The sequence below is a fragment of the Tiliqua scincoides genome, chromosome 1 (assembly GCF_035046505.1).
Source record: "Tiliqua scincoides isolate rTilSci1 chromosome 1, rTilSci1.hap2, whole genome shotgun sequence".
Lineage (NCBI taxonomy): Eukaryota > Metazoa > Chordata > Lepidosauria > Squamata > Scincidae > Tiliqua > Tiliqua scincoides.
In genome coordinates, this window is record NC_089821.1 from 110,157,224 (window position 1) to 110,171,378 (window position 14,155).

Genomic DNA, 14,155 nt, shown 5'->3' on the forward strand with positions numbered 1-14,155 from the left:
ATTTTAATATGTACAAACCTTTCACAGAAAGATGTGTTGTACAAGACACCTTGCCAGCATCATTCATCACTACACAAGTATATTCTCCACTCTGGAGTGGATGTACGTTAAACAGTTCCAGCTCTGTGACTGACTCTTCCACATAGATGTTACATGTATCGTCTGGTACAAGTTCATTGACCCCTCTAAACCAGTTCACCTTGAATGGAGGTGTTCCTCTAATAACAGCTGTAAATGTAACACTTTTGCCTGGTAAAATGTCCACAGATTCAGGCTCCTTCTCAAAAGAAGGTGGTTCTGTTTAAGAACAGACAAAAAGAAAAGACCAGCAGACAATTATGGAAGCATGAAATGCAAATGAACATAGTCCCCAAATTATATAATCAAAGATCAGAATTTTGCAAGAATTAAAGACTATTATTATGGAAGATTTCTGTGAAGACCTATTCAATCAACAAATACTGACCTTGTACCATCATAAGAGCTTTAGTCTCATCAGAGCCTGCTGCATTAGCAGCTTTACATGTGTAAGTTCCTGAATCAGATGAGTTCAGTGAATTGATTTGCAAACCACACACATTGTCTGAAAAACTGATTTGATGTTTTTCACCACTAGTGATCTTATGTCCATTCTGAAACCAAGCAACTGTAATTGGTGCAGATCCAGCCACTTTACACTCAAGAACCACAGAGGAAGCCAGTACACCATGAGTTTCTTTAAGTTTTCTTGTGAAAGAAGGTGGAATCATCCGATCTGTGCAAGAGCAAGTAATTAAAAAAAAGTAAGTTTACACTTACACAAGAAGTTTACACATGGAGAACTATGGCCTAGTGGAAGAGAAGCAATAGCACTAACCTAGAACATCAACTGAGGCTGTGCAGCTGCTTTTGCCAACATTGTTCTGCACCTCAAAGGTATATAAGCCACTGTCTTCACTTTCTGAATCAAGAATTTTGAGAGTAGATACTTTGTTGTAGAAGGTAATTTTGTGCTTGTGGCTACTTGTCAGTTCTTTTCCATCCTTAAACCATCCTATTGAAAGTTCAGGTGTTCCACTCACTTTGCATTCTAATGTACAAGAATCTCCTACAGTGACTTTCATTGGTTCTGCCTTCTCTATAATGATAGCTGGCTCTGGAAAGAGACAAGCAATGCCCATTTGTAAATACCTTTGACATGTTAGACACATGCTTTAATACTTTAATGCTTTAATACTGCATGCTTTAATACTGCAATGAAGAAATTGGCGCTCTAAAGCTACATGCTTTAGCTTTGGAGTGGAGGTATTATGAATGTACTAATTGCACTCCTTTCTTGGCATATAGATGCCTGCTCATAAGATCTTAAGGATGTGAATTGTCACCATAAACAATCTGCAGAATTATAATGTTCACATCCCTGTCAGTTGCAGACCTACCATAAGGTCCAAAGGGGCAAAAGCCCCAGGCGTGAGGCACTAGGACCCCACGGAAGCCTCTCTGAGGCTACCGACGGGGGCAGAAACTGTGCTTCCGGTTTTCCAGAAGCACAGTTTATAGCGTTGGGGAATCTCAAAGAGGTTTCTCCGATGCATTCCTGGGTCACGCGAGGCTCCATGAGCCTCAGGTGAGTGGGGGGGGGCAGATTTTTGAGTGGGGAAGCCAATAGCCCACGGCAGGGGCGCCATTTGCCCCGGGCATGGGCTGGGGAGGTCCACTGCTGATTCCAATTAGCAACTCTTAAGTTTTACTACTCTGCAATCATCAGAACATGAAAAAGTATTTATGTTGCAGATAAGGGGTGCCACAGATGTAGGCCCAATTATGTTTCTCGGTGCATATTTTTTACTTATCCAATTCAATCCAATCTAAGCCAATAACCTTTATTGGCATCAAGAAAGAAAATATATGTTGTTTTCTTGAACTGAACAAGATTTATGAATTGGGTCAATCTTGTAACCTACTTGAACAGACAGGTTGAAAAACACCATCAGTCAGATGTCTAGTTGCTTCAAGATCCTGCATATTATCTAGCATTCTCAGCTTTCAAAATAACTTTTTTTTTTTTTTTAAGGGCAAGTTTGTGTAATTACCAACCTAGAACTGTTAAAGTGGCCATACATTCCCGGGTTCCAGCATCATTGCTGATTTGACAAATATATTTCCCAGCACTTGCTGGTTTTGCTTTGGCAAGCTGTAAAGTGGCAATGTTTTCCACAAATGTAATTGCTCTGTTTTCACTTTCTCGGATGACCTCTTCTTTGTCCTTGAGCCACAGAACGGAAATTGGCTGAGAGCCTTCCACGGTTGCTTGTAACTCTACCGGTTCACCCACCACAACAGTAAGGTTGTTTATTTTGGTCACAAATTTCGGTGGTTCTGAAGAGGATAAAGATATTAGGTATCAAGATTTCCAGTAAGAAATGTCTGTCAATCTTTAGAAGAAAAAGATTGTCCATTCTCTGCAGACCAATAATACTTACCTTTGAGTTTTACAGTACAAATGCAAGTGTCACTTCCAACATCATTCTGAGCTTTGCACTGGTATTCGCCAATGTCAGAAGCTTCAACATTAAGAATGTGAACGCTTGCATGGTAGTTTTTGGAGGTGACCCTGTATTTTTTACTGCTGCGGATTTGTCTCTTATCCTTATACCATGTAACATCAAATGGTGGTGTCCCCGAAATTTCACACTCAAGGCTAACTTCTGTACCTTTGAGTGTATCTACTGGAGCTGGCTTCCTGCTAAATATAGGAGGTTCTAGGAAGAAAAAGAGAAGATGTAGCTGCCACTTTGAGAAATTTCATGGGCATATGTAACTTTAAAAAATAGCTGTGATAAAATGCATATTGCTAGACTAACGTAAATATGGTATGAGAACTGCCAGATATGTTTCTATTTTAGTGCCAGGGCATGTATTGCATAGAAACTTCTTTTCTTTTCAAAATGCATGTCTCAATAGAGAAACAGATAAGCATGATGCTGAGTCAAAACAAAGGGTGTGTTTCATGAACACTTTCATCCCCCCTCTGCCAAGTCTACCCCCTTTTTAGTTAACTTTAAAGAGGGCAATGTCTGTGGGAATAGGAGTAACCTAACACACGTTCAGCCATTTTACACATGCCCATATTCGACCTTGCTGTGAACTAGCTTCATATGCCCTGAATGACATCATCGTGCACTCAAGTCTGATTGGCTGCATGATGATCTTCCTACCTAAATGATAATCATCTTTACCCAGCTGATCTGGGCTGTGAACAGCAGTAAACTAGAACTGGAAAAGGGGACTTATGGGAAACATTGTGGGGGCCCTCAAAATCAGTTTCCAGCCTTCTACTAGAAACCTGCAGCTAAAGCTGTAGCTGGTTATTTCAAATAAATATGTGAACACCAGCCTCTCTCACTGTTGCAGTTTCTGGTGATATACACTTCTCAGTCTTCCTTTCCCTGTCATTCTTCAGTCTCTACCCTTCTCCTGTTCTGTTCATTGTTTTCTAGTCCCCATGTTTTGTTTGGCTTACTGCTTTCTCAGGTCCCTGACTTGCTGACCCCTCTGTGCACAGGCCTTTCTGCCTACAATCCTCCTCTCTCAGGAGACTCTTCTGATGACAGAAGCTTGGCTATAGGTAAGCAGTGGCCTTAGGAACAAAGCAGCCCAGTCCACAGTTGCCAGAAATACCTGATTGCCCAGACCTTTTGCAACAGGCCTGATCCTGTGCTCATCACTGCCTGAGGATTCGGGGCCCAATACTATCCAATTTCCCAGTACCGGTGCAACCGTGCCAATGGGGCATGAGCTGCATCCTGTGATGGGGAGGCAGTCCTCAAGGTATGGGCACATTTGTTCCCTTACTTCAGTGCTGCATTGTGGCTGCACCAGTGCTGAAAAGTTGGCTAGGATTCGGCCCTCAATTATTTTCTTCTTCATCACCATTAGCTCTTTGTTCAGTGCCTTACTACATTAAAATGTTCATTTCTCAATGGGTACAGCAAAGGCCAGAGACTAGAAAATACTTGTTTGATTTAAACATGGGCCTTAGGGTATGAGAATCAGGATCCTGACCTGACTGAACAAATATAGACGTGGTATCACAACACTTCATTTGAGGAAATAGGAATGAGCTATTCTCAGCCATTTTGGGATATTCAACAGCAGAAAAGCACGTAGCCTGTAGAATAAAGTTTTCTAACCTTTCACAAGAAGTTTTGTACTACAGCTTGCCCTGCCGGCAGGATTCTGAGCTTCACATATGTAATCACCACTATCTTCACCATCAAGATGCCTCATTTCAATTACTGCCACAGAATCTACGAATGACATCTGGAATTTTTCATTAGCATGGAGTTCAGTGTCATTTCTGTACCACACAACTTTGATTTCTGGAGATCCACTGATTTTACATTCAAGTCGTGTAGAATCGCCCTGTTTTATGACTTTGGATGGTTCTAGCTTTTTAACAAACTTGGGAGGTTCTAGGGAATAAATAAAATATTCATTTTTAGCAAGATAGGAGAGAAGATAAATAGGAAGAAAACAGTTCATGTCTAAAATTATGCAGAACAAAAGGAGAGAAATGGACAACAAGAAATCTAATGGGTTGTGTCAAGACTTGTGCCAAGAACTTTTCTATTTACAAGTGCACAAAGAAAAGTAATCTATCAACATTTACAAAAAGAAAGTTAAAGACAAATAGGAAAAGAGCAACATAAAACAAACAAATTAGCACACCTGTTATGCTCAGTGTTGTTGTACAAGAGTCACTGCCAACATCATTGGAAACTTGGCAAGTATAGTTCCCACTTTTTGAAATATCCACTGAGTAAAGATTTAAGAAACCAGTTGACCCTTCAATCCCAAATAAACAGTTAGGTCCAGACACAAGTTCTAAATCTTCTTTAAACCACTTTATTTTAAAGGGCGGTGTTCCCTTCAAAGTAGCCTTAAATTCCACTGTCGAATCAGGTACAGCTTGCTGGCTTTCTGGTTTTACCAGGAAGCTTGGTGGCTCTAAAAGTTTTAAGAAACAAAATAAAAAAATGAATTATTTTTTGGCGCAAGAAATTATAGCAAGGCATAATTGACCAAAATGAGGTTAAAAGTGGAAAAGATCATAATAAGAAAAAAAAAAGTGGTACGCAAGTAAGATTAAATTACAGTACTATAAAGATGTTAGGGCAGCGATGGTAAAGTTAAAAAAAGATTTCTCATGTATTTCTTACAGTAAAGAGTATAGAAAGAGGACAGAAAGAAATGCAAACCTTTCACTGTTAAAGCAGCGCTACACGAGTCACTTCCTGCAACATTTGTTGCGTTACAAGAATAATTTCCAGAATCTGTCAATGAGAGGTTGTTAACCTCAAGGGATACAGTATTCTCATGGCACAGACTCCTATATTTTGCACTGTCAGGTATCTCTTTTCCATCCTTATACCATTTGGCAGTGATTGGGAGGGAACCAGAAACTTTACACTCCATATGAATAGAGGATCCCACGATTTTATTCATTTTGGTCAATTTCTTAGTAAATGAGGGAGGGATTGATTGATCTGCCGAAAAAGGGGAGAAAAAAAGGCAAATAGTTTCAGATTCCTTGCTTTAACTTTCTTCATGGAAATACCTAAAATAATGGTAAAAAGTGCTAATTTGGGTGAAACAAAATACAAACCTAGTACTGTCAAAACAGCCTCACAGGTGCTGCTTCCGAAATCGTTTTCAACCCTAAAAGTGTAAGCGCCACTGTCATTCTTCATCACTGATTCAATCCTGAATCTGGCCACGTTATTATCAAAGCTCATGGTGTAATATCTACTGGGCATGAGCTGTTTGCCATCTTTGAACCATTTCACGTGAAGCTCTGGTGTTCCAGCCACAGTACACTCCAGCGTGACTGGGTCTCTTTCGGTCACTTGAACCGATTTTGCCTTTTCTATAATCTGAGCAGGTTCTGCAATAAAAATTAAATGTATTGAATGTAGATTTCAAATACATTGCTAACTTCCCTATGGGTAATACTGAAGAGCTGTAGTTTTAAAGTAGAAATCCAAACCTCACAAACCTTGTATTAAAAGTAATGCAAAACACTTCTCAACACCCGACTCATTCATTGCCTGACAAGTATATCTCCCACTGTGACTGAGCTCAACATTCCGAATCTTCAGCTTTGCCACTTGGTTCTCAAACGTAATGTGGAAGGTCTCATCATTTTCAAGAATTCTTTCATCTTTTATCCAAGACACTGTTAAAGGCTGAGAACCAGCCACAGTGCACTGAAACACAGCAGAGCTTTTCAACACTGCATGGATGTTTTCTATCTTCTTGATGAAAGATGGGGGTTCTGTGTTTAAAAAGAAGCCATTTGTTACAGTGGAGAAAAAAACAATTGAATATTTTGGAAGATTTTTCCTACTGTGGTTCCCAGACTGACCTTTCAAAGTGACCCTGGTGGCACAGGAGCAACTGCCTGCTTCATTTGATAAAATGCACTGGTATTCACCAGCATCTTGAAAATCACAGTTCATTATTTGAAGGGCAAATACAGATTGCTTATCAGCCATGGTATATTTTTTGCTGCTTCGAATCTCTTTGTTGTCCTTCAGCCAGGTTACTTCAAATGGAGGAGTACCTGTGACTTCACACTCTAACACAGCATCATAACTTTTCACTACTTCCACTGGTTTCAGCTCCCTTATAAAGGTGGGAGGTTCTAAATTAGAAGAAGGAAACAAAGCAAACTTAGAAGAATGGGGGGCAAAAACCAATAGAATGACTGAGTGAACAGCAAAAGAAGTCTCACAACTAACCTTTCACTTTCAATTCAATGCTGCAGCTCTCACTACCTGCATCGTTGTGAGCTTCGCAAACGTACGTCCCACTATCCTCCACTCTAGCACCGGTAATTTTAAAAGTAGCAATGTTGTCTACCAATGAAACTCCATGCTTAGCAAGGTCTGATACTTCATTCCCATCAAGGTACCAAGTAACATGGATATCAGGTGTACCAGTTATCTGGCATTCAAATGTGGTAGATTGTCCTTGTCTCAAAACTACCACTGGGCTGGGCTTCTGAAGAAACCTAGGGGGCTCTAAAATAGGAATAGAGAGAAAGCAAAAAATGATTTATTTTTTTTAAAAAAAACCAATAATTGGTGGTTTAAAAAAAATAAAAAGTACAACTAACAACACAGGATGTTTAAAAAACGAAAAAAAAATTCTTTCAGACCTTTCACAAAAAGAGTCGCCTTGGAGGTTGTTGACCCAACATCGTTACTTATTTGGCAGATATAGTTCCCTGAATCAGATGTCTTGACTGAAAAGAGTTCCAGCACACTGGAAGTGTCATCCTTGTAAACTGAGCGAGAGGCTCCTGAAAGGAGTTCTTTGCTATCTTTGAACCATTTTATCTGTATTGGAGGAGTGCCGCTGACAAGGGCTTTGAGCTGGACTCTAGCAGCGGGTATAATGTCTTGTGACTGTGGTTTTTCAACAAAACATGGGGGTTCTGCAAAGAGTGGGGAATAAAGAAGGGGAAAAGAAGAAAATCACACTCATTTCAAAATTGTAAAGAATTCAAAAGCAAAAGAAAACCCAAAACGTATGGCCTAGAAGACAAGATGTCCAAACCTTTGACTGTTAAATGTGCACTGCACTGGTTGCTGCCTGCTTTATTGGTTGCCTCGCAGGTGTAAGAGCCGCTATCTGCACCTTCAAGGTGGTTGATCTCCAAGAACGCCGTGTTGTCGTGGAAAGAATATTTGTGCTTTTCGCTAGCTGTGATCTCTTGGCCATCCTTATACCACTGGATACTTATGGGATGTGAACCAGACACTATACACTCAAGATGAACGAAAGAGCCCTTAATGCTGTCCATTTTCTTTAGCTTTTTGGTGAATTTAGGTGGTATGATAAGATCTACCCAGGACAGAGTAAAAATCAAAATATTAGATTATGCTGCCACTATGCTTGTTTTCAGAGTAAGCAGAGAACTTGCAGCCAAGGCCCACCCAGCCCATTCCAAAAGAAGAAGGGTGCATGGTACAAACCTAATACATTCATACTGGCTTTACAGCTGCTGCTTCCGACATCATTTGAAACCACAAACGTGTATTCTCCACTATCTTTCTTCTCTGTGGAGACAATCTTTAGCACAGAGACTGCATCAGTGACACTGATTTTATATTTGGGTCCCAAAGACAGCTCCTTCCCGTCTTTGAACCACTTTGCGGTAATGTCTTTTGTTCCTGAAAATCTACACTGCAAGGTGGCAGGGTCACCTTCTGTGACATCAATGGACACAGCTTTATCCGTGATTGTAGCTGGCTCTGTGATAGATACAGGAACACGTAAGAGTTTTGTGACTTGATATATAAAATGTCCTAAACAGATAAATATGCACTAGAGGTGGGGGGGGGAGGCTAAACCAACCTTTTACTGTTAGTAAAGCAGAACATCTTTGGATTCCGGCATCATTTTTAGCCTGACAGAAATATTTTCCATCATGTTTCACTTCAATAGCCCTGATCATGAGAGTTGCCACATTGTTCACATAAGTCATCTTTGTGTTTTCATCTTCAACAATATCATCATTATCTTTCAACCAAGAAATTGTGATTGGCGAGGAACCTTTGACAGTTGCTTGAAACACAATTGTGCCACCTCTAAGAGAGCTAATGTTTTCAATCCTCTTCACAAATTGTGGAGGTTCTATTGAAAGAACACACATCTGGTGAGTATGGGCCTCAGTGAAATGTCAAACTCAAGAACAGAATGAGCTGTTCTAAGTGGTACTAACCTTTCAGGGCCACCTCAGAGCTACACACACAGCTTCCGACATCATTTGTTACTCTGCATTGGTATTCACCCACATCGGAAGAGTCAAACTTGAAAACTTGGAGGCTAATCAAGGAATTCTCAATGGTTATCCTGTGTTTTCTACTGCTTCTGACAGGCCTGTTGTCTTTTAACCAATATACCTCAAATGGAGGAGTACCTAACACCTCACACTCCAGGATAACATCTGAATCTTTTAACACTTCCCTGGGTTCAAATTCCTTGGTAAAATAAGGTGACTCTATGGTGCAAGAGAAAAAGAAAGAGTGGGAATTGTTAATTATTTCTGGAACCTTCTAAAGGAACAAAAGACTGAGAAAAATGGAGGGGTATTTTAACACAAACCTTTCACTGCCACAATGCTACTGCAGGTATCTTTGCCAGCATCATTTTTAGCCTCACACATATATTCACCACTGTCTTCAACTGTGACATCCATCAGTCTGAGTACTGCTGTGGAGCCCACCAAAGACATCTTGTATTTGGCGCTGTCTTTAATTTCCCTATCATTTTTGAACCAAGAGATTTTAATTTCAGGGGTGCCAGTGACTTTACATTCTAACTGGGCATATTCTCCTTTCTTAATCAACTGTGATAGCTCAAGTCTTTCCACAAAGGTAGCAGGTTCTGTGAAATTAAGAAATATTATTACCAAGAGTGAGAGGAAGAGGTTAAAGAAAAATAAGAAGCAATTTCAGATCATCACCAAAAGATTTCATAGTAAGAAAAAGAATATGCAAACCTTTTACAAATAAGTTTGCAGTGCATGCAACCGAGCCAGCTACGTTGCTGACTTTGCAAGAGTAGACCCCTGAATCAGCAGGTTTTACTGCGTAGAGTTCCATATAACTTGACAAAGCTTCAGTCATGATGTAGCAAGCTCCGCCAGTCGTTAGCTCAGCATCACCCTTAAACCACTGGACAGTTAGTGGTGCTGTTCCTTTAAATGTACTCTTCAAACGCACTGTTGACCCGGGCACTATTTGTTGAGACTCTGGCTCCGTTACAAAACTAGGTGGCTCTAGATGTTGTTTGAAAGAAATAGTTTAAATGTTTAAGTAACATGATTTAAAATAAAATCGTTTTAAAAATAAGAAATGCCAAGAAGAGAGAATGTTAAAAAGATGTCACACCTTTTACAGTTAATGTGCTACTGGTTTCTTTACTTCCTGCAGAGTTTGTGGCTCTACAGGAATACACCCCAACATCACTGGTATCCAGATGCTTGATTTCCAGGGAAGCAGCACCTTCTTCATAACGTACTTTGTATTTGTTGCTGGTAGTGATCTCTTTGTCATGCTTAAACCAAGAAACTTTTATAGGAAGAGAACCTGAGACTCTGCAGTCAAGGTGGCAGGAGCCACCAACTACACTGTCAGCGTTCCGCAGGGGTTTCGTAAAAAATGGAGGAAGGGTACGATCTGTTCCAAGGCAAAGCAAAAAAAGAAAACCACTATGTTAAAGAAGAGTTGCTCAGCACCTTTGAAGGAAACGTCTCTACATTCTAAATTGGAGTACTGTTGTCTTCAACCAAAAGACTACTAACCTAACACAGTGAACGTAGTGGTGCAAGAACTGCGTCCAACATCATTCACAACTTCAAAGGTGATTTCACCGCTATCGTGTAATTCGGCGGTATAAAATTTTAATTGTGCCACATTGTTCTTGAAACTGATTCTGTACTTTTTGTTAGACACTAAAGGTTTTCCGTCTTTGAACCATTTTGTTTTCAACTCTGGAGTGCCTGCAACAGTGTATTCCAAAGTTGCTGGGTCTCCGGCGGTCACCTGAATGAACTCCGCTCTCTCAACAATTGTGGCAGGCTCTATAACAAAATTAAATAGCAGTCATTACTGAGCAAATGCAAACACCCCTTGCAGATACAAAGTATTGTGTGATGTCAAAATATTTCTACACTGACCTTTAACTGCTAATTGTCCAAAACATGTTTGACTTCCTGCATCATTCTCAGCCAGACATGTATATTTACCACCAGAACTAATTTGGACATCCGAGATATGCAAAGTTGCAATGCCATCTTCAAAGGTCATTTTGACTTTGTTATCTTCTTTAATAATATCTGTCCCTTTCATCCAAGTGACAGAAATAGGAACTGAGCCTCTCACAACTGCCTGTAAGGTAACTGCATCACCAGAGAGGGTAGTTACATCTTCGATTTTCTTAATAAAGGATGGAGGTTCTAGTTTGAAAAAGAAACAAACTTCTCTGTCATTACTGCATCTCAATATGTTAAGTGCTGCAATTCAGAGTTTTTAAAGAAAATTAATTGATTCTCAGTGTCAACATTCTTTGTGGATTATTGTTTGCAGGAAGAGGTTAGAAAGAGGATTCCACTTTTAAGCTAGGTGCAGTGGGCAGATTATTTCAATATAAAAATGCTTGATATTCAATATGTATTTTGCAAAATTAATCCATGTGGGGGTTAGGAGCATAAAGGATCAATGTATTGAGGAACACATCTTCCTGCTCAGAAGGGGGTGGGGAACCAAAATTGGAATGAAGTTTTTGCCATTTAAGTTGTGGTTAATATTGAAATTCCTCTGTGCAAGAGCCAAGAGGAAGGAAGAGAAAATTTGGTGCTGCTTTATTGGATCCATGTATTAGAGGAGATCAGAAGGATTGAAAAACTGCAGATAGTTCATTTATAAAAGAAGACTGTTCCCTTTCTAAACAGTCAAAGTGGCTGTCAGAATTTTCTGGCAAATATGTTTTTGCAAACATTATTCTAATTTGAACACTTTTAAACTACAAAATTTCTGATTGTATAACCCAGCACTTTTGGATATATACCTAATAGCCCAATCCTATCCCCCACCATCTTCTGCCATGTAGCTGATCTGACAGAGCTATGGTAGGGGGGTAATCAGATGACCAGCAAGAGGTAAGAATATTTTTTCTATTGGTGGGCCACCTGATCACCTATGAATCTCCTCAGACCTACTTTATGCCAGCTATTTTGCTAGCGTAAGTCCGAGAAGAGGAAGGGGGCAATGCTGGTTGGAAAATTGAGAAAATAGGGGAGAAAGTGGATTGGGTTCCAAGGTGGGTTGAAAAATTGGAAAAAAAAGTGGGTCAATAGATCTGCTATTGTAAATAGTCCATAAAATTGGGCCATAAATGAATAAATTTTCCACTGTAACTGATCTGATTTGCATATCATTCTTATCAACATAGAAATCCTATGCACAGTTACTTAGGAGAAAGCACTTTTGAACTCAGTGGGATTTACTTCTGAGTTAACATGCATAGAATTAGGCCTTAATGGTAGTTGCATTGATGAATAATCTTTGAGTCTGTCTTGGCTACTTATGTGAAAATATCAGTACTGATACTGAAGAAGAGAAAACTGAAAAGAGGCATTTGTAACACAAATGTACTCTTGTTAACAATTTTGCTTTACATCTGCATCACAAACTATCTGAAGCATGAACTTCTGGCATGTGTGTAAGTGCTCCTGCCTCTGGAGCTATCTTTGTGAAATCTGGCCTTTTCCGTGGTTCGGAAACACAGTGGTAGATATTAGCAGAGTAGCAAGGTATAGGAGTAGACAGCAAGGAAAAGGTGAATAAAGAATAGTCCATTTCAAGAAAGAGTGGTTCTCTGCATTAAGAGACGGTTTTTGGTTTTGTTCACTAACCTTTCAATATGTAGGTCGCACTGCAAATGCATTTCCCAACTTCATTCGCTACTGCGCATTCATATTCACCAACATCCGCGCTATTAAATGAAGAAATCTCCAGAGAGATAAGAGACTTTTGAGATGTCAACCTGTACTTTTTACTACTGCGAATTTGCTTCTTGTCTTTAAACCAACTGACTTCAAATGGTCCAGTACCAGAAACCTCACAGTGAAGAGCAGCATTGATTCCTCGCACTATTTCAGCCGGCTCAAGAGTTTTGATGAAAGTAGGGGGTTCTATAAAGTCATCAAAGCACCAAGAAAGAATTAATGACCGATTGTAGGCATGCAGAACAGAGCACCTCTAAAAGAAAACCACCCGTGGGTTAATAAACAAACCTTTGACAACAATCTCAGTGCTGCAGCTGTCACTGCCAGCATCATTAACAGCTTCGCATGAGTAACTTCCACTGTCGTCAACCTTCACATTGGAAATATCTAACATAGCCACATTGTTGGCAAAGGACATCCTGTGAGTATCACTCTCTCTAATTTCTTTGTTATTTTTGAACCATGTCACCTGGATCTCAGGAGACCCTTTGACTTTGCAGTGAAGATGAGCTGACTCTCCCGGAGTCAACAAATAAGAGGGGTCCACTTTCTTCAGAAATGATGGTGGCTCTAAAGAAAGAGTTCAGAAAGAAAGAATCCTGAAATATAACACCTTGGAAGATTGATTTGATAGGAGGATTATGCAACACACTATTTAGAAGCACATTACAATCAACTTCGGACTAAGCTGAGATTCTTGTTATTACTTCAAAATCTACTTTTAAAAAAAGGTAACCTGAATTCAGCTAAGTAACAGCCTAGTAGATAAAAATTTTAAATGACAGATTTTAGTCAGCACTGGAAGAGTGAGTATGCACACTTAACTAAGGAAGACAGTAAGCTTTGTCAGTAGACATGGAGACGACTGTAAAAGATTTGCATCATATTTTGAACACAGAAATGGCACAACAAAATTGAAGAAAACTGTGGAATGATTCTGACTTAATTATTTTGAATGAATTGCTACTATAAATGAGAGAATTCAAACAATGTAAAGTTAAGTAGACCAACCATTTTCTTACCTCTGATTGTTACAGTGGCAGAAGAAGAGCTACTTCCAGCCTCATTAGAAGCAGTGCATGTATATGTCCCAGAATCTTTAAGTTTAGACAGAAGTATTTCAAGTGATGCTATTTTGTCTTCAAAGTAAATCTTGTAATCTTTGCCTGGAGGTATCCTCTTCCCATCCTTGCTCCAGGAGACTGTTACCTTCCGGTCTTCATCTACTTGGCATTCAAGATGAATCTTTTTATTGATGGCAGACTGCACAGATTGCAGTTCCTTAATGAAACGGGGCTTATCGATAATGGCAAGTTCTGCCTGGCATATATCTGCGCCAAACTTGTTTGAAGCTTTACAAGTGTATATCCCCCTGTCATTTACAGTAAGATGCGCAATGTCTAAACTGTGCTTCTGGTCTGAAGCGGAAATCCTGTAGTGATCTGTAGACGATATGGCGGTGCCGTCCTTCTGCCATACCATGTCTATGATGGGGGTACCTGACACCGTACAGAAGAACCTGGCACTCTTACCCACAAAAGTAGTAATAGACTCAGGTCTGGTTAGAAAGGTTGGAGGAAATGCTTCTGCAAAAGA

At 39.8% G+C, this 14,155-nt stretch overlaps 1 protein-coding gene across 1 annotated transcript in view; it reads right to left on the reverse strand.

The window, feature by feature from the left end:
- Window positions 1-14,155, reverse strand: part of TTN (titin) — a 322,156-nt gene that overhangs the window by 222,570 nt on the left and 85,431 nt on the right. The window contains exons 47-71 of the mRNA XM_066621689.1: window positions 13,582-14,145; window positions 12,848-13,129; window positions 12,467-12,745; window positions 10,730-11,008; window positions 10,355-10,633; window positions 9,942-10,229; window positions 9,551-9,829; window positions 9,154-9,435; window positions 8,771-9,049; window positions 8,404-8,682; window positions 8,022-8,300; window positions 7,603-7,890; window positions 7,202-7,480; window positions 6,783-7,064; window positions 6,407-6,685; window positions 6,038-6,316; window positions 5,648-5,926; window positions 5,241-5,528; window positions 4,711-4,989; window positions 4,173-4,454; window positions 2,463-2,741; window positions 2,077-2,358; window positions 857-1,135; window positions 467-754; window positions 19-297 (exon numbers count right to left, since the gene is read on the reverse strand). Of these exons, the coding sequence (XP_066477786.1) occupies window positions 19-297; window positions 467-754; window positions 857-1,135; window positions 2,077-2,358; window positions 2,463-2,741; window positions 4,173-4,454; window positions 4,711-4,989; window positions 5,241-5,528; window positions 5,648-5,926; window positions 6,038-6,316; window positions 6,407-6,685; window positions 6,783-7,064; window positions 7,202-7,480; window positions 7,603-7,890; window positions 8,022-8,300; window positions 8,404-8,682; window positions 8,771-9,049; window positions 9,154-9,435; window positions 9,551-9,829; window positions 9,942-10,229; window positions 10,355-10,633; window positions 10,730-11,008; window positions 12,467-12,745; window positions 12,848-13,129; window positions 13,582-14,145 (7,311 nt within the window). The remainder of the gene's footprint in view (window positions 1-18; window positions 298-466; window positions 755-856; window positions 1,136-2,076; window positions 2,359-2,462; window positions 2,742-4,172; window positions 4,455-4,710; window positions 4,990-5,240; window positions 5,529-5,647; window positions 5,927-6,037; window positions 6,317-6,406; window positions 6,686-6,782; window positions 7,065-7,201; window positions 7,481-7,602; window positions 7,891-8,021; window positions 8,301-8,403; window positions 8,683-8,770; window positions 9,050-9,153; window positions 9,436-9,550; window positions 9,830-9,941; window positions 10,230-10,354; window positions 10,634-10,729; window positions 11,009-12,466; window positions 12,746-12,847; window positions 13,130-13,581; window positions 14,146-14,155) is intronic.